Source organism: Centropristis striata, chromosome 1 (genome assembly GCF_030273125.1).
Source record: "Centropristis striata isolate RG_2023a ecotype Rhode Island chromosome 1, C.striata_1.0, whole genome shotgun sequence".
Lineage (NCBI taxonomy): Eukaryota > Metazoa > Chordata > Actinopteri > Perciformes > Serranidae > Centropristis > Centropristis striata.
Genome location: NC_081517.1, coordinates 26,782,580 through 26,802,718, shown reverse-complemented (window position 1 = coordinate 26,802,718; position 20,139 = coordinate 26,782,580). Strand labels below are relative to the sequence as shown.

The 20,139-nt window shown below is 37.9% G+C and overlaps 2 protein-coding genes and 3 non-coding genes across 5 annotated transcripts; all 5 read left to right on the top strand.

Moving 5' to 3' along the window:
- Positions 1-1,382: 1,382 nt before the first annotated feature.
- On the top strand, positions 1,383-8,103 carry LOC131974337 (oocyte zinc finger protein XlCOF6-like). The gene is made up of 2 exons (XM_059336607.1): positions 1,383-1,657; positions 4,967-8,103. Exons 1-2 carry the CDS (start codon positions 1,516-1,518, stop codon positions 7,180-7,182), a joined length of 2,358 nt encoding a protein of 785 aa, XP_059192590.1. The 5' UTR covers positions 1,383-1,515; the 3' UTR covers positions 7,183-8,103.
- Positions 8,104-10,297: 2,194 nt separating this feature from the next.
- LOC131980141 (small nucleolar RNA U3) lies at positions 10,298-10,513 on the top strand. The gene has a single exon (XR_009395194.1). It is a non-coding gene; the product is annotated as a small nucleolar RNA U3 (small nucleolar RNA).
- A 483-nt stretch (positions 10,514-10,996) lies between these two features.
- Positions 10,997-11,212, top strand: LOC131980114 (small nucleolar RNA U3). Its single transcript, XR_009395188.1, has one exon. It is a non-coding gene; the product is annotated as a small nucleolar RNA U3 (small nucleolar RNA).
- Positions 11,213-11,877: 665 nt separating this feature from the next.
- On the top strand, positions 11,878-12,093 carry LOC131980135 (small nucleolar RNA U3). Its single transcript, XR_009395193.1, has one exon. It is a non-coding gene; the product is annotated as a small nucleolar RNA U3 (small nucleolar RNA).
- Positions 12,094-13,658: 1,565 nt separating this feature from the next.
- Positions 13,659-19,994, top strand: LOC131974344 (gastrula zinc finger protein XlCGF57.1-like). The gene is made up of 2 exons (XM_059336619.1): positions 13,659-13,888; positions 17,486-19,994. Exons 1-2 carry the CDS (start codon positions 13,783-13,785, stop codon positions 18,733-18,735), a joined length of 1,356 nt encoding a protein of 451 aa, XP_059192602.1. The 5' UTR covers positions 13,659-13,782; the 3' UTR covers positions 18,736-19,994.
- Positions 19,995-20,139: the final 145 nt, after the last annotated feature.

The window sequence follows — 20,139 nt, the reverse complement described above, 5'->3', positions numbered from 1 at the left end:
ACAGTAATACGAAAAACATTTTACTCAGTAATTACATATAGTAACTAAAAGATAACAAAGAACACTACTACTACTACTACTACTACTACTACTACTACAGATAATTTTTACATCAGTAATGCCAATTGCCATACCATGTTAAACATCAGCAGCAAAAGCTGTCAAAAGTGTGTCTAACACCTTTTCTTGTCTTTTTCTCTCTTCATCACTCTTCATCACTCTTAAAGCAGAAGAACCAGAGGGAGAATCAGTGGAGTCTAAAGTTTGCCTGAAATGAGAACACACCCTCACCTTGCACAAGTCTCAACTTCTGAGGTTTTGCATACCTTATCCTGAACCTTATTTGTAATAAACTCAACATTAAGCTTAACAATGGTGTTCTCTTTGGAAAAAGTGAAAATGCAGTGTTTGAATATGATTACCTCACATTTTCTTGTTGTTGTTGTAATCTTTAATAATGGTAAGATTGCTCACTCTCACTTGACCCAATAATGTTTTTCTCCTGCTTGTGTCAGTGGGAAAGTCATACATTCACATCACATTCTCTTCTCTGAGCAACTGAAGCATCTCCATGCACTACAGAAAACCATGTTGGAGACTACATGCAAGGACAACACACATGAAAGGGCAGAGACAAACTGCGTGACATACCCTTCATATTTCTAAATGTATTAGTGATGAATTTAATGAATTCATTGTAGTCAATGAATGCATAGTGAAATACAAAAGATACATAAAATATATATAAGTATATACCCCTCTTCAAGTTGTCAGGTTGCTCTGCCTAATTTAGGATATAGTTTTAATAGTCGATTCAATACAATGTGCACAGGATCACACGTCTTTTGTTTTCTTGCTTATGCACATATATATATGTATATATATATATGTGTGTGTGTATATATATATATATATATACATATATATATGTATATATATATATATACATATATATATGTATATATATATATATATATATATACACACACACACACAATTATTCTCATATTTTATGTACATTTACAGGAGTCCACCTCACCCTTACAGTCAAAATAAAAAGCAGTTTATTGCTGCTTAGCACACAAATACACAAAACTTGAACGTTCGTTTCGCCACAGGCCAGCGTTTTACTCTTAATTGATGTTCACCTAGCATTCTTTCTACACTTATGCAAGGTATGTACTGCGAAATACGTGCCAGAAATGTTTGTTTTTGTAATTTTCAATAAAGCATTGAGAAAAAAAAAAAAAAAAAACATTGTACTCCCATTCAAGTGTACAGCCAATCATATTGTGTGAAGTTATCAACAGGCGAAGGACCCCGAGCCGATATCTACAAAGGCAGGCTCACCAACAAAAGCCTCGATACGAGCTTCACAAACATCCTCGTGGTTTACTGGACACGCTTCAGTACCGACACAGAGATGGGAGAACCTCACTGATAGGAGAACCTCACTGTGCTCTGGAGAGAAAGGCCTCAAAGTGATGACTGTTACAGAATTACCTGCATAAAGAAATGAGGGGAAAAGGCGAAATTCTCCTCAGTGACAGGATGAAAGCAGAGCAGGAGGAGGAACTTTCTCGCTTCAAAGAAAACGAGCAACGACTCAAACTACTGTATGCTGCTTTTAACCCTGAAGTCCGACTGAAAAGATTAGGTTTGTACATTTTCTGTGTTTTTCTCATTCTGTGTTAACTTTAACGTTAGAAAACGTTCGTTAAATGCCACTGTTCAGTTAAAGTTCTGTTAAATCTAGCAGGCAGGGGCGGGACTTCCTTTTGATGGGCACACTATGCGGTCAATCACATGCTAGACAGACTAGAATCATACCATTATGTGACTGGCGGGGGGGAGGGCTTCAAAGACAGCGAGGTCGTAGAGGCCAGATACACAGAACGGTTTTAAACCTCTGAAATCCAGGAGGTTAGGGTTCAAATTTGTCAACTTCCTATGCATTCGTTTCTGTCTCTGTTTAGCGTCTTTCAGTCTGTCCTTATGCATCACATGCATGGCTCCTTTTTCTCCACACAAACTTGGCTGTCAGTCAGATTTTTCATTTTATTTTAAATAACAAAGTAGAAAGCTGCCAGGAACCCAAAATACAAACAAAAGACACAGATGTCTATGGAAATGTACCTTCGTTTTTATTCATTTATTTATTTATTTATTTTGGACCATTTATACACACAAAAACAGCAGAAAAAAAACAACACTACAAAACAGTCTTTTTGCATGTAAATTAAAAATAGTAATAATTTTCATTGTAGAAAGAGAATTCACATTTTAAAAATGTTCTAGAAACATAAATGGCACACTGTGGAAGCTCCTATGATTGCACTTTCAACTGGCTTTCTCAGCTTGTCTACATATCATAGATGGACTCCAGAGGGTTAAATACAATACAACGTGAAATAATGAATCTTTCATTATGAAAAATGCTGAATGAAACGAATATTGCTAATTTTTATCAAGTCACTTTGCTACTTAGATACCATGGAGGTGCAAACAGTTGTTAGTAGAGTTAATACGCATTATATTTCTAATGCCACCTTAATTGATGTTTTCATTAAAGAATTATAGTAACCCTTAATGTGTATTGTACATGTATAAGTCAATAGGCCTGCACCCCGCAAGCACCCCACAGCGCACTGAAACAATACAATGCAACCTGTAATTAAATGAAGCCCGTGATTACTATCCTGCACTCAGGCCCAAATCATAATTACGCCCACTGCGTTAGACAGTTCAGAATATAATCAACGAGATAACCAGCCGAAAGATTAATTGTGACCGTCTGGTGGGTTTCCATCACTCCAAGTGTAGCATTGTGTTTGGATTGTTAGTCCTCCAAACATCAACTGAGTTTAATTAATTAATTAACTGGGGTAGAGTTATATAGGGGCAGTCACACAGGGAAAGTGTGATCTAGTATCATGTTGAAATGCAGCAGAGACTGTAGAGTTATTAATGGTGTTGTGGATATGATGCTCTAAAATATCCAGTAGTTTATCGTTCTCAAAATTTGAGTTGTAGCCATATATGTTAATAACTATTGAGATGACGTTGTCTGTGGTTCGATGTATCTAAGAAGGAAAGCAGCAAAGTCCCTGAAATTGTCTATTGCAGAGTGTGCTCCTGAAAGTATATTTACACTATTCATAATGTTAGAGTTCGGGGTTTTTTTTGCAGAACAGATGAGAAGAGTGTAATATCCTTTTGACTATTTATTTAAGACAATAATGAAATAGTGAGTGATGTACATCGACCTTCTCTGTTCAGAAATCACAGGCTGCTAATCAGTTAGCTGTAACCACCTCCCAGAAAAGGATACCTATTCTTACTTTTACAAAGAGTTTTATAATGTGAATGTGCGGCTATCTGATTGTTCAAAACTGTTGGGGCAGCACCATGGTTTAGACTCGGCCAGCCCATTTCGTTGGCCGGCAGGCAAGTCCTAGCCTCTTGGTGCTTCAGCTTCCAGACACCACCCTGTGGGGAAAAAAAGCTAACAGCACACTTCTGTCTCTTGTCTAAGTGTTCGTCAGTGCCTATCTCCACCTGGGCCCATGACCTTGAATTATAGCACCAAGAGTGCTTCAGTGTTTCACCTGCTTGCCCTCAAATATGTGGTTATGTGCAAAGCATTAACAGTATGTTCTTTCTGTTGATACTCCTTATTTCTGTGTGCTGTGCCTGGCATATAAAATGTGTGTTTTATGCTTTGCTAAGCAGCATTTTACTAAATGTCATAATGCAGATTATTGCTAATTTTATTAATCTCTAACAGTCCCTCCTTTTACACCTCTGTAGGGACTGTATGGAATTTTTTTTTTTTTTTAGTTGGCAAGCATATCTACGTTTTAGTTTATATACAAAAAGCAGGAGAGAGAGAGAGAGAGAGAGAGAGAGAGAGAAAGAGAGCCTCAGCCGGTCCTTTGTATTCCCTGTTCAAGTCATCTGTTATGACCTGGATCTTTTAACCTTCTTATTGATGACCAACTGGTATCTCTCTACACCTTGGTGTAATCTTCTCCTCCATCTATTTAGGTACAACACGTCTTAACTATGACAACTAGTTATTCTACTTGGCTTTTTAAAATTAATGGGTAGAAACCCAAACTAAACATTACAACAATATTACTAACAAATTCAGCAGTTTTCAACTGATCATTAGTTTTCTACAAATCAGTGTTTAAGTCAGCGCATACAAAAAAAACACCTTATTATTCTGTTTTCATATAATTTAGAGATAATATTGTTAAAATGATGGAGACAGGAGCTCGGTGCTCAATAAATGCAACTAATTAATATACTTTTTCTTTCTTTCAAACTTAATTTAAATTGTTACAAGAATCTTCTACACAGGAGCCTAATGCCCCTGTGCTCTTGGCCCCTCGGAGTTCTCTTAGTCTTACTCACTTGTTTTAATTCACCAAACAATTCAAGAAGAAACGTGCACAGATGCCGCCATATTGGCTCTTTCTTAATCCTTTTTTTCTTTTTTGCATCATGCTCTGCTGAGTAACTTTCATAGGGAATAATCAAAGCCCTGCCTCCAACACTGTATCCAGTTCTCTTGGTTGCAGGTGGCAGCCAGTATCATTAAGTCAAGTCAAAGAGTACAACCAATCACAGCACACGCTTTCGTTAGACGAAAGTGTGCTTGGCTTCAGCTGAACTGGGTTGGAAAAAACGAAAAGACGTGTTGGGGTCAAATCATCTGAAATAAATGTTCTATGTTAATGTTCAGTGACTAAATAAAATACAATAAATAATGTTCAGAAACAAATATCCACTTATGTTATTTAAGACTTAAACACTAAAAAGTTTATGGTTTGCTAGAAAATAGGCACCAACGCTGTTTTTGTAGTATTTAAGATGTAAGTAACACTGCTAAGGACCATTAGAAAAATATACCTGAGTTAGAAGTGTGAAGTTACAGTTGTCCACAATGTTCTCTCTGCAGATGCCCAGCAGCTGTTGGTTAAAGATCTCCTCCCTAACTGTACCCCCAGCCGGGACCAGGAGGACCCAAAGCTCCTCCAGATAAAAGGGGAACAGGAAGAACTCTGGAACAGTCCAGAGGGAGAGCAGCATAATGCTCTGGAGGAGGCCGATATCACCAAGTTTCCATTCACTGCGGTTCCTGTGAAGTGTGAAGATGAAGAAGAGAAATGTGAGTCTTCACTGCTTCATCACAGCCAAACGGAGGACAACAGAGAGGCAGAGTGTCCAGCCAGCAGCTCAGCTGTGCAGATAAAGACAGAAACTGGTGGAGAGGACTGTGGAGGATCAGAACCAGCCAGGAAGAGAGAGTCAGACAGTCATTCACAACCAAACACTGATGATGAAAAGACTTCTGAATCTTCTGAGACTGAAATCCATTACGATGACCCTTTGTGCGATTCTGAATCTGAAACTGAAGACAGTGATGGTGATTGGATGGAGACCAGGTCACCTGAGTCTGCAGTGAATGCTCTGAAATATGAGGAAACTCCTGTAAGTGATGTGAGACCTAACACTGTGGAAAAGCCCATAAGATTCTTTAAGTGTAGTCAAGGACTGTCCGACAAGGGGTTTCCCCAGAGTCACAGGAAATGTCATTTTGGAGAAAAGTTATCCAGCAGCTTGGACAGTGAAAAATGTTTGAGAGTACAGCAAACAGCAGACACACAGACCAGAGTCCACACAGGAGAGAAACCATTTGGCTGTGATGTTTGTGGGAAAATATTTAAATGGCACAAAACACTGAAGAAACACATGACACTTCACACAGGAGAGAAACCATTTGGTTGTGATGATTGTGGGAAAAGATTTACATGGCAGAGCCAACTGAAGTCACACATGATAGTTCACACAAGAGAAAAACCATTTGGCTGTGATGATTGTGGGGAAAGATATACACGGCAGGAACATCTAAAGAGACACATGAGAGTTCACACAGGAGAGAGACCATTTGGTTGCGATGATTGTGGAAGAAGATTTACAAGGCAGGAACATCTGAAGTCACACATGATAGTTCACACAGGCGAGAAACCATTTGGCTGTGATGATTGTGGGAAAAGATTTACACTGCAACAAGAACTGAAGTCACATATGAAAGTTCACACAGGAGAGAAACCATTTGGTTGTGATGATTGTGGGAAAAGATTTACACGACAGGGAAATCTGAACATACACATGCAAGTACACACAGGAGAGAAACCATTTGGTTGTGATGATTGTGGGAAAAGATTTTCACGGCAGGGGGTTCTGAAGATACACATGAGAGCTCACACAGGAGAGAAACCATTTGTTTGTGATGATTGTGGGAAAAGATTTGCACAACAGCGAAATCTGACCATACACATGAAAGTACACACAGGGGAGAAACCATTTGGTTGTGATGATTGTGGGAAAAGATTTAAACAGAAGACCAATCTGAAGAGACACATCATAGTTCACACTGGAGAGAAACTATTTGGTTGTGATGATTGTGGGAAAAGATTTACACAGCAGCAAAATCTGAAGGGACACATCAGAGTTCACACAGGAGAGAAACCATTTGGTTGTGATATTTGTGGGGAAAGATTTACACGGCAGGACCATGTAAAGAGACACACGAGAGTTCACACAAGAGAGAAACCATTTGGTTGTGATGTTTGTGAGGAAAGATTTACACGGAAGGAACATCTAAAAAAACACATGAGAGTTCACACAGAAGAGAAACCATTTGGTTGTGAAGATTATGGGGAAAGATTTACAGAGCAGAAGCATCTGAAGAGACACATGAGAGTTCACACAGGAGAGAAACCATTTGGTTGTGATGAGTGTAGGAAAAGATTTACAGAGCAGAAGCATTTGAAGAGACACATGAGAGTTCACTCAGGAGAGAAACAATTTGGTTGTGATGTTTGTGGGGAAAGATTTACACAGCATGAAAATCTAAAGAGACACGTGAGAGTTCACACAGGAGAGAAACCATTTGGTTGTGATGATTGTGGGGAAAGATTTACACGGCAGGAACATCTAAAGAGACACGTGAGAGTTCACACTGGAGAGAAACAATTTGCTTGTGATGATTGTGGGGAAAGATTTACACGACAGGATCATCTAAAGAGACACATAAGAGTTCACACAGGAGGGAAACCATTTGGTTGTGATGATTATGGGAAAAGATATAAATCGAAAACAGATTTTTAATTGACACCAGAAAATCCACAACGAATAGAATTATTTCTATTCAGTTTTTTGTTGAAGGCTTATTAAGTAAATCTGCTTTTATTCTTTTTGTCGTTTCATGTCTTTTCTTTTTTTACTTTCTCTTGTGTTTTATTTTTAAATATGCAAAATGTTTCAAATGAACGTGTCAAAGTTGTTTGTAAATGAGAGGGAATGAAGCAGTGTTTTTAACTCTCTGTTTTTAATTTAGTCTTTGTTTGGTACCTAAACACTTAAATGTAGAGTCCCATACTTTTTTCTGGAGTTTTCTTGATATAGGCTGTGTGTGACTGTAAATTCCCTAACTGATGATTATCAGTAGAAAAATGCATTATTTACTTACCACTTTTAATTAATTTCTACCGTAACCTAGATAGTGTTTTGACTTTCTTTTCTACAAACAAACATACGGTTTAACATATATTAAATGTAATAAATATATCTCGAGGCTAACACATTTTAATCACTGTTACTTTTACCACTTTTAGATGATAGCACTGATAGCCACAGAAGGGCTTTATAAATTGGAGGAGGTGTCTCCACCAGAGTCCCTCTTGATGATAAAGAGGTCCAAGAGAGTGGACAAAAGGTGTCAGGAAATTATGCAAAGCTAACATTATTGGATGGTAGAGATTGCTTGTTTGTTTGTCTGTTCATTCTGATTGATCTAGGTTACTTTTAATTTAACATGAGTTTTGTTTGGGTCTTAAAGATATTTTTCCTGATTGTTGTTATTTACTAAATTAGCACTGTTTAGCTGAACTTTCACCTCCAATCATCAAATGTGTTTTAATCATAGGGTAGGAGCCAAAATGTATATTTTGCTAGTGTTGTTTATTTTGTTAGGCTGCACACTTCTCTTCACTTCACCTTACTTACCTGCTCAGTTTTATGGTTGGAGGGCAACAAAGAAGGTGAGTGAGGCTCTGATGTTTACTTTTGATTGCCACTTTTCAACATCTCTTTTGGCCTTTGTCTCTTTTGAATGTCTTTTTTTTTATCAAGTTTTCTCAAGTTTTCTGTTAGGGTTGTTTTATTGTTTCTCATATAACAACTGCTTTTCAGTTCATTTTTTGTTTGCATAATAAACCAGTTTAAAGACGCATCTGAACTTCTCGGATTCTCTCGATGTTTTATTTGGAACGCGTCACAGTAAAGAGCCCACTGAGCCTCTTAGCGTCTTTTGTAACGGATAGTGGTTTCTATATTTAGTCAACTGAAAAACTGCCGCAAAATGGACACAGCCTCATGGACGTATCTACGGTGATGAATCGTGTGGACACTGTGGATCTCGGAGTTTTGAATTAAAATGACGTTGGAACATTTGTACTGGCTCTGACTGTATGTGTGTATTTTGTGTAGAAGACTTTGTGTCTACTGTACATTTTAATAAGATATTGATATGACATGCACTGACCATCCAGTCTGACCATATAAGCTGTGACCAGTTTGACTACTCCTGAAACATTTATGTTTCATCTGAATGACCGCGTGTTCAGACCGGACGCGTAGCGAATTTTCGCGTCGCGTCACTCGCGCGAGTAACGCGACGCGAATTTTCGCCCAAGAGACTATTTAGCGCCAAATAATTGCCTCCATTTCATTCTGTCATCAACCATGACAAGCATAGCGTCCCTGTACCTGCTCTGGAAGTCCGAGATACGTCGGAAAACACGCCGTCGTGTCTGGGTGAGTGACATCATCCGGAGGCGCACTCAGCACGGAGAGAGGACCGCAGAGTACTTCCACCTTTTTCCTGTCCCTCCTGCCGACCCACTCCTCCTTCCTGCCTCCCTTCTCCTCTCTCTCATGTATGTATCTCGGACACTGTCGTCCAGAATCTCAACGCTGATAGGCTGTCCCGACACAGCGTCACGCAAATATTTCGCCAAAGTAGAATTTATTGAACTCACGCGAATTCGCGTTGTTTCATTCGCGCCGCGACATTCGCGTCAATCGCGGCATTCGCGTCGCGCGAAACCCGCAATTCGCGCCGCCGGCAAAAATTCGCGTCTATTCGCGTGTTTGCATTGACTTTGTATGTAATCTTGTCGCACGAAATATTCGCTACGCGTCCGGTCTGAACGCACCGTGACACGTTGACTATGTATGTACAATGTTCAGCAACCAGCAATGTCCAAAATAGCTGACACCGTGCCATATAAAAGGGTACAGTCTCTGTCACAAATCATTCATCTTCTGTAAGCATGGCAGAGATGACGTTGGATGGAATAAATGTGCATTAATGTGCATTAAATGGCTTGCTGAAACTAGAACGTCCTTTCTGCAAAAGTCATGTGACTATAGATGTGCTAGTTGATGTAATTGCAGACAATTTTCTCTTTTCATCTAAGGAAGCACATGTGAAATTAATTAAAAAATATATTACTGATGCTCAACAAGACAGTCCCTTCTCCCAGTCAAGCATCAAAGCAACAACTGACAGAGAATGAGTACAACCTGGAGACAGTGTGTTAAATGCTGGAAGCAGAGAAAGCAAACAAAGGACCTCGGGCTTAACCTCCAAAAGTTCAAGTCCTGCATCTGCATGTGTAAAGGCTGAGGCGGAAGTGGCTGCTCTTATTGTTTGTCAAAAAATTCATAAGAATAAGCATGCTTTGGAGGAACAGGAAGAGCTCATAAGAAAAAGGAACTGGAGCTGGAATCAATGATATTTTAAGGAAAAACAACAAGAAAGGTAAATGCTTGAAGCTAATGCTGATCTTTTTGTGTCAAAATGTTTTGACAGTCTTGTTGAAAGCAAGAACAAAAACCTGGAAGACTGTATCTATTACCTGGAACAATACACAAGAGGACAGCCTAGGGAACGTGTAAGGAGTTGCCTACACATGTCATTGGACAGAGGATTTATGAAGACCGAATCATTACTGCAGGAGCATTTTGGCAATGAACATAAAATAGCAGCAGCTTATATTGAGAAGGCTCTTTCATCATGCACTGACTGGCTGTCTCTGCTGTGAACACACATGACTGGAGGAGACACAGAAACTGGATGAGTTCATGAATGGCAGTGAGGAACCCTCAGTGATAGTAAGTTTCCTGTGAATGAGATGCAGTTTTCACTCTCAGTCAAACTAAGACTATACTTTCAGGGATCATTTCTATAGTTTCGGACTTGAGAAATGTGTTTCTAAAGAGTTTGGTCTCACTAACCACGATGATGAGTCGTGATATTCCCTTCTGAGCGTGAAGCTGTCAGAGAGTAATGATTCAGTTCATATGCTCTCTGTCATTGATGACTGTTTTTTGCTTCTTTTTGGGGCATTGATGAAGGGAATATGATCAGAGTGGTAATGGATTATATGTGTGTAATTAATAAAATTGAAGCAAATAGGAAATCTAAAGTGCAACTTGTGGAACATCCAAAATTTTTGTGTTGAGGAAAGTAACTTAAAGTAAGAGATTGTTGCAGGGAAATTTTGAAATGGATATTTAAGGGTTGGTAAAGGTCAATGAACAGAAAGAAAATGTCACCAATTTTGAGAAATTAATGTTTTGTCTCCAGCTCCTGAAATGTGTGGATCTTTGATCATGACAGTAGTTGTTGGTTGCAGCCTGCTGAGGTTACCTGATGGATTTCCAAAGTGCATCTTCTGCTAAACACAGTGATGAGATCTTAAACTCCAACATCACACACTGATTGGCTGTCTGTGCTGTGAACACACATAACTGGACGAGACACAGAAAAATGACAAGTTTATGAAATGCAGTGAGGAACCCTCAGTGAGAATGATTCTCATGTGAATGAGATGCAGTTTTCACCTTCAATCAAACTAAGACTATACTTTCAGGGATCATTTCTATAGTTTCTGACTTGAGAAATGTGTTTCTAAAGAGTTTGGTCTCACTAACCACGATGATGAGTTGTGATATTCCCTTCTGAGCGTGAAGCTGACAGAGAGTAATGATTCAGTTCGTATGCTCTCTGTCATTGATGATTGTTCTTTACTTCTATATGAAGTCTTGAGGAAGGGAATATGATCAGAGTGGTAGTATTAAGAACATGAAAATTAGAAGGTATTTTAACATTTGTTTAGCTTACCAACTTTAAAGTGGTTGTTTTAACTTTAAGGTTACTTTTCAAGGTTTAACTAGATCCTTAATTGAGTAGTGGTTTTAAGTAATTGTTATCAAATATGTTAATTGGTTATCATTTAAGTCAAGTACATTAGTAACCAGTAATATTGCCTTTATTGACTGCGTCTGATATCAAACTGAAGTCTACATTTTAGTTTTCTGAAAAACAAGGTTTTTTTCATCTGTGTAACATTTTGTCATTTTATGATCACCTCTGGAGGACTTGATGTCTAGTAACTATTGTAATCTCTTGAAATAAATTAAATAAAAACTAAATTTTACAGTATCATGAATGTTTACTGGGACATGAACACAACCTTTCTGTTTCCAAACAGTGAGATAAATTAATATTTTGCATCACCAGTATTTTAACTTCATCTTTACTAACATTGAAACTTTTATTGTATTTTTTTTTTTAAATCATCACATAATTACTTTTTTCCTTCTGTCTGTGTGCTGTCAGAGTCATGCAGGGATTGGTTGCTGTAACACAACTGGATGAGTCTATTAGCAGCAAGGAACCCTCAGTGATAGTAAGTTTCCAGTGAATGAGATGCCGTTTTCACTCTCAGTTGAACTAAGACTATACTTTCAGGGATCATTTCTATAGTTTCTGACTTGAGAAATGTGTTTCTAAAGAGTTCGGTCTCACTTACCACGATGATGAGTTGTGATATTCCCTTCTGAGTGTGAAGCTGACAGAGAGTAATGATTCAGTTCATATGCTCTCTGTCATTGATGATTGTTCTTTGCTTCTTTTTGGAGCATTGATGAAGGGAATATGATCAGAGTGGTAACAGGAGCAGGTGTTAGGTAAAGTAATAAAAGTCAAGGTAATAGAAAATCTAAAGTTTGTCTTGCAGAATATCATAGGTGTCTGTGTTGAGTAAAATAACTTAAATGTAGGGATCATTGCAGGGAAATTTTAAAATGGATATTTAAGAGTTGATCAACAGAAAGAAAATGACACCAAATGAAATTTTTTTGAGAAATATATTAATCATTAGTTTTCAGTAATGTTCAGTTTCCAGCTCCTGAAATAAATGGTTCTTTGATCATGACAGTAGTTGTTAGTTACAGCCTGCTGAGGTTACCTGGTGAATTTTCAAAGTGCATCTTCTGCTAAACACAGTGATGAGATCTTAAACTCCAACATCACACTGATACGCTGTCTGTGCTGTGAACACACATAACTGGACACAGAAAGTTGACAAGTTCATGAATGACATTGAGGAACCCTCAGTGAGAATGATTTTCATGTGAATGAGATGCAGTTTCCATCTTCAGTCAAAGTAAGACTATACTTTTAGACAAAGCTGGTCCATGCCTCCATGGTGCCCTCTATCACTGCCAATAATGTCGATTGTTGATCATTCACACACCTACTATGAACTCATTGTGACAGTGGCAGTGTTGTTTACATGACCCTTTTGTCAAATTAAAGTAAACACTGGTGTTGATTAAATGAAGCCTTGAAGCTTTACATCCAAGTGGTTCAAAAAACTTTTCTATAAGCCTTTTATTATTATTATTATTATTATTATTATTTAAGGCTCCTACTTAAGCAAGTTGAATGCATTTAAATCAAAAGCAAGTGCAGTTTTGTATGCTGTGATTGTTAAGTATTGAATAAAAAGTTAATTTAACACGTGATAATTTTGCATTCTTTTATAGTCAATGTAAAAACAACACAGTAATTTGTGTGTACTTACATTTTGTTAGAAAGAACTGAACATATTTGATACGTCTTTAATGTCTCTAAAATAGATACAATTATATTTGTCTCAATCACAGGTTAAAATATGTGTGAATATAATGACAAATTTTAGTCAGTGCGCAAATTTCAGTTTGTCCTGAAATGAAACAAATAGAAAATGTGACACAGGCCCAGGTAAGTTAAGGATCTACATCTAGTTCATTGCATATACAGGTTAACTGTTTCAAACACATCATTTGTTAGTATCAGATTATGCTCTGACATTAGGTCCACACAGATATGGAACACATCTTCATCACATGGGAAGTCCTTGAACACAAACTCACATGTCACACCGCTGCTCATCACACACCTGTTGCAGCCCGCATCAAATTCAAATCTCTAATGCTGGCCTACAAAGTTGTCTCTGGTACTGGTATGGCTCTTATCGCACTCTACCTTGATTGTTTCCCTTTCTTTCTATAAGTCACTTTGGATAAAAGCGTCTGCTAAATGACTTAGTGTAAATGTACTACTACTACTACTACTACTACTTTACGACTTCCGTTGTCGCAACGCATCAACGGCTCTGGTTACGGCAGCCTACGTCACCAACAAAAACCTCGGTACCTCGGTACGCACTTCACAAACATCCTCGTGGATTACTGGACGCTTCAGTATCGACAGAGAGGGACACATCACTGATAGGAGAACCTCACTGTGCTCTGGAGAGAATGACCTGCATAAAGAAATGAGGGGGAAAAGGCGAAATTCTCCTCAGGGACAGGATGAAAGCAGAACAGGAAGAGGAACTTTCTCGCTTCAAAGAAAACGAGCGACGACTCAAACTACTGTATGCTGCGTTTAACCCTGAAGTCCGACTGAACAGATTAGGTTTGTACACTTTCAGTGTTTTTCTCACTCTCTGTGTTAACTTAAACGTTAGTAAACGTTCGTTAAATGCCGTTAGTGTCGTTAAATGCGCTACTGCAGTGTTTCCTCTAGGAATTTTTCAGGGGGAGGACTTTATTTTGATGGGCCAACATGCGGCCAATCACGAGCAAGGAAGATCATACCGTCATGTGAAAGAAGGGAGGAGGGGCAGACGCTCCAAAGACAGAAAGTACAGTGATACAGGCCAGATACACATTTTTTAGATACATTACTACAGTCTTAACAACGTAAAATAAGTCATCTTTCATTATGAAAAATGCTGAGTGAAACAAATATTTCTCGTTTTTATTGAGTCATATTGCTACTGAAATAGCGAGAATGTGCAAACAGTTGTTAGTGGAATTAGTATGCATTATTAACCCATAACCCTTATTCTCCTTTACAGTAATTCATTAAAATATGCAAAGATTAAGATCAGTGATGATGGAATGTGCAAGAGTCCACCAAATTTGGGCTTTTACGGAAAAAATTTTTCTGGGGGATGCCTCAAAGCTGAGCACAACTTATGTTGGTCTCCCGGTTTAAAATTGTTTTCATTTTAAATGATACAACTTGATTTACTCAAATTCACCCTCGGATGGGGCACCACTCTGTAAAACAGAGAAAAGATAGCCAATATTACTAAATCAGTCTCATAGTTATTACATTTATCAATTTTGAGCTCTGATTAATAATTAACTTAACATTTATAACCACTTACTATATTAATATTGAGTAAAGGTCCTTTTTATGCTGTCGCCTTTTACATTCAAACCTGTCCAATGTGCACAAATAAACAAAGTCCATCTGTAATATACCTGTGGTCCCAACATGAACTAGAAAAAAATATTCTGAGGTCTTAGATATACATTCAGAACTAGGGCTGCAGCTATCAAATATTTTGATAATCGATTATTCTATTGAATATTCCATCAATTAATCAAGTAATCGGATATAACATACTTTGCTTAATTAAAGCCTTATTGTAAATATGCAATGGAGAACAAGACAGATCTCTTAATAATAACAACCAATGTGGATTTCCTTTTTTAAGAAAAATTTATTTTTATTTTATTATACATTTATTTATTTATTATACATATTATGCAAAGTAGTAAATAGTTTCAGTCAAAATTTCCAATAAAATTACTTCAAACTTAACATTGAAGACACAAAATTGAATAAAAATGAATAAAAAATGTTTCGAACTTATTTTTTCTAAGCATCAAAAGTAAAATAAAAAATACAGATTCTTAAACACTGCCTTCCTCCACCATGCTCAGCAGGTGCATGTCTGTGACCAGCATATTTAGAAAGTTGTCTGTCAGTACAGCTGCTTGTGCAGAGAGGTGCTTTTTGCAGAAACTTGTCCATTAGAGGCGGTGGTGATTTACTTAAAAAGAGATGAACAACATAATTACTTAATAGATATTTTAAAGGCTATATGTATTAATCCTACAATACGTTTTAAGGACCCAATATACTGCAAACTATAATTAATAGACATGTGGTAAGCTTAATCTGTTAATAGCAGATCTATACGCTCACAACGTGTCATATTGCCCATTGTGAGCTTGTAGACTATTTTCAAATAGCTGAAGTATATATAGTGCTGAGGTGGTTACTGTATGTTTTGTAATAATAATATAAATCTACAAAGTAACTGGTAAGTTGTCAAATAATTGTAGTGGAGTAAAAGTATAATATTTGCCTCTGAGATGTAGTGGAGTAGAAGTTAAAAGTTGGAAATCATCAAGTAAAGTAAACATACCTGGACGAACGTGACGTTTATCACATCATGGATTTTATGTTTAATTTGCCTTGTCTTGGGTCGTCCGCTCATGTCATCAATTTTGAGGTGCTGCAGCATTGAAGTTGTGCTGTTATGGTATGCCACCTCCATCTTGCAATGTACACACACAATAATCGCGCACCTTCAACATCCTCTGTCTCCTCCTGTTATTACTTTTGCTTCGCTTCGCTGCGTTTGCTTATTTTCGCTGTTTTCAGTCCCAGCTTCTGCCATTCTGTACATTCAACACATGTTACCAAAAGCCTGTTTCCATCTTCTTCCGCTTTGCAGTGAACACATAGCATATATATATATATATATATATATATATATATATATCTACACACACACACACACACACACAGAGCATAGCCTGTAATGTAAGCATGTTGTGTCACATTAAAAAGAATCCGTGCGAAACATGAGCTTTAAATTTAATTAAACAAGTCTTTGGCGCAGAAGAAATCCTCAATCATAATTTATTTAATCGAGTTACTCGAGGTACTCAAGGAATTGTTGCAGTCCTATTCAAAACTGTTACAAGTGGTCATGGAGAGTACGGGAAAATGATAATACTGTGTTTCACTTATTTATAATGCGCTCAGTGAGCAGTTGCAGATGAAATGTGCACTCATCTTGCCCTTCCCCCATTTTTTTTCTTCTTTATTTGGCATCATGCTCATCAGAGCTGGATGTCACAAAACGTTTTAAAACTCAATGAAAATAAAACTGACATCATTGCCTTTGGTCCAAAAAAATCATCCAACCTGCTTCAAAGCCAACTTATTCCCCTCTCCCTTAACCTGAAGCAGGCTGCTAAAAACCTGGGTGTTATGTTTGATGCTGAGCTTTGTTTTGATGCACAGGTAAGAAGCACTGTAAAGTCTTGTTTCTTCCAGCTTAAAAACATTTCCAAAATTAGATCTTTTTTATCACATTCTGACTTACACAAGGTTTTACATGCTTTTATCTTCTCTCGCCTGGACTTCTGCAATGGACTGTATACTGGAATCAGTCAGAGCTCCCCCCACAAACTCCAACTGGTGCAGAACGCTGCTGCCCGAATTTTAACAGGAACCAAAAAATATCACCACATAACTCCAGTTTTAGCAGCTTTGCTGGCTACCCATTTTATTCAGAATTGATTTTAAAATTCTTTTACTCACGTTTAAAGCTTTAAATGGCCTTGCTCCTATTTATATCTCTGATCTTCTGGTCCCCTATGTCCCAATGCGTACATTAAGATCTGTGGATGGGGCTCTACTGGTGGTCCCTAGATCCCGGCTGGTGACCAAGGGTGAGCAGGCGTTTGCTGTTAGGGCCCCCCGTCTCTGGAACTCTCTACCCCTTGAGGTCAGACAGGCTACATCACTAGCCTCTTTTAAATCCCTACTGAAAACTTTCTTTTATCGCTAAGCCTTTTTAACTACTTAATCTCTTGGTTGTTGTTTTCTCCCCCAGCTCATGCCACTTTCTATGTTTTGACATTTGTGATTCCAACTTGTCTGCATTGCACTTTACTTTGCTTTGTTGTTTTATTGTAATTTTTTCTGTCTTCCACTATGTTTTTATCTCTTGCCTGTAAAGCACTTTGTAACTTTGTTAAGAAAAGTGCTATACAAATAAAGTTTATTATTATATTATTATTTCATAGGGAATCATGAATATACCATTAATACCATCATAAACTGATATCACAGACATAAAGTAATGATACCTGAGTTAGAAGTGTGAAGTTACAGTTGTCCACAATGTTCTCTCTGCAGATGTCCAGCAGCTGTTGGTTAAAGATGTCCTCCCTAACTGTACCCCCAGCCGGGACCAGGAGGACCCAAAGCTCCTCCAGATAAAAGGGGAACAGGAAGAACTCTGGGATAGTCCAGAGGGAGAGCAGCATCATGCTCTGGAGGAGGCCGATATCACCAAGTTTCCATTCACTGCGGTTCCTGTGAAGTGTGAAGATGAAGAAGAGAAATGTGGGTCTTCACTGCTTCATCACAGCCAAACGGAGGACAACAGAGAGGCAGAGTGTCCAGCCAGCAGCTCAGCTGTGCAGATAAAGACAGAAACTGGTGGAGAGGACTGTAGAGGATCAGAACCAGCCAGGAAGAGAGAGTCAGACAGTCATTCACAACCAAACACTGATGATGAAAAGACTTCCGACTCTTCTGAGACTGAAATCCATTACGAAGACCCTTTGTCAGATTCTGAATCTGAAACTGAAGACAGTGATGGTGATTGGATGGAGACCAGTTCACCTGAGTCAGCTGTGAATGCTCTGAAATATGGAGAAGCTCCTGTAAATGATGTGAGACCTAACACTGTGAAAAAGTCCACAAGATTCTCTAAGTGTAGTCAAGGACTGTCCGACAGTAAAAAATGTTTGAGAGTACAGCACACAGCAGACACACAGACCATAATCCACACCGGAGAGAAACCATTCAGTTGTGATGAATGTGGGACAAGATTTAAACAGAAGAAAAATCTGAAGACACACATGAAGGCTCACACAGGAGAGAAACGATTTGGCTGTGATGATTGTGGGAAAAGATTTACACGGCAGCAAGAACTGAAGTTACACATGATGGTTCACACAGGACAGAAACCATTTGGCTGTGATGATTGTGGGAAAAGATTTACACGGCAGCATGAACTGAAGAGACACATGAGACTTCACACAGGAGATAAACCATTTGGCTGTGACAATTGTGGGAAAAGATTTAAATGGCAGCAAGAACTAAAGAGACACATGAGAGTTCACACAGGAGAGAAACCATTTGATTGTGATGAATGTGGGAGAAGATTTATTGAGCAGCATCAACTGAAGAGACACATGATAGTTCACACAGGAGAGAAACCATTTGGTTGTGATGACTGTGGGAAAAGATTTACAAGGCAGGAATATCTAAAGAGACACGTGGTAGTTCACACAGGACAGAAACCATTTGGTTGCAATTATTGTGGGAAAAGATTTACACGACAGCAAACTTTGAACATACACATGCAAATACACTAAGGGGAGTGTTGTGATGATTGAGGGAAAAGATTTACAAGGCAGAAACGTTTGAAGTCACACATGATAGTTCACACAGGAGAGAAACCAATTGGTTGTGATGACTGTGGGATAAGATATAAATGGAAAGTATATTTTAATTGACACCAAAAACCCCACAACGATTGGAAAGCTTTCTATTCAGTTTTTTGTTGAAGGATAATTAAGTTAATGTGTTGGTAATAGCCTGAGATTGCTTCATTTTTGTTGTTGTTTCATGTCTTTTATTTTTTTACTTTCTCTTGTGTTTTTGTTTTTTTTAACATGCAAAATGTTTCAAATGAATTTGTCAAAGTTGTTTGTAAATGAGAGGGAATGAAGCAGTGTTTTTGACTCTCTGTTTTTTATTCATTCTTTGTTTGGAATTTAAACACTTAAATGTATAGTTCCCATATTTTTTTCTTGAGTTTTCTTGATATAGGCTGTGTGTGACTGTAAACTCCCTCACTGATGATTATCAGTGGGAAAGTGCATTATTTAGTTACCACTTTTAATTAAATTCTCCTGTAACCTAGTGTTTTTGATTTTCTTTTCTACAAACATACAATTTAACACATATTCTCTGTAATAAATATATCTTGAGGTTGACTCATTTTAATCACTGTTACTTTTGACACTTTTAGATGATAGCACTGATAGCCACAGAAGGGCTTTATAAATTCGAGAGAATCCAAGAGAGTGGACAGAAGATGTCAGGAAATGATACAAAGCTAACATTATTTGATGATAGAGATTGTTTGTTTGTTTGTTTGTCTGTTCATTCTGATTGATCTAGGTTACTTTTAATTTAACATGAGTTTTGTTTGGGTCTTAAAGATATTTTTCCTGATTGTTGTTATTGACTAAATTAGCACTGTTTAGCTGAACTTTCACCTCCAATCATCAAAAGTGTTTTAATTACAGGGTAGGAGCCAAAATGTGTATTTTGCTGGTGTTGTTTATTTTGTTAGGCTGCACACTTCTCTTTGGTTTATGTAGCTTCCGGTGATGGGACAGGGTTGTGTTTTCACCTTACTTACCTGCTCAGTTTTATGGTTGGAGGCAACAAAGAAGGTGAGTGAGGCTCTGATGTTTTCTTTTGATTGCCACTTTTCAACATCTCTTTTGGCCTTCCTGTTGACAATCACTTTGTCTCTTTTGAATGTCTCTTTTTTTGATCAAGTTTGCCTCAAGTTTTCTGTTAGGGTTGTTTGATTGTTTCTCATATAACAACTGCTTGTCAGTTCATTTTTTTGTTTGCATAATAAACCAGTTTAACGGACTTTGTGTCTACTGTACATTTTAATAAGATATTGATATGACATGAACTGACCATTCAGTCTGACCATATAAGCTGTGGCCAGTCTGACCAGTTTGACTACACCTGAC

Coding starts and splice junctions, on each gene's coding strand:
- LOC131974337 (XM_059336607.1), top strand. CDS start 1,516: ATGAGGGGAAAAGGCGAAATTCTCCTCAGTGACAGGATGAAAGCAGAG. Junction 1,658..4,966: donor AGTCCGACTGAAAAGATTAG/GTTTGTACATTT, acceptor TTCTCTCTGCAG/ATGCCCAGCAGCTGTTGGTT.
- LOC131974344 (XM_059336619.1), top strand. CDS start 13,783: ATGAAAGCAGAACAGGAAGAGGAACTTTCTCGCTTCAAAGAAAACGAG. Junction 13,889..17,485: donor AGTCCGACTGAACAGATTAG/GTTTGTACACTT, acceptor TTCTCTCTGCAG/ATGTCCAGCAGCTGTTGGTT.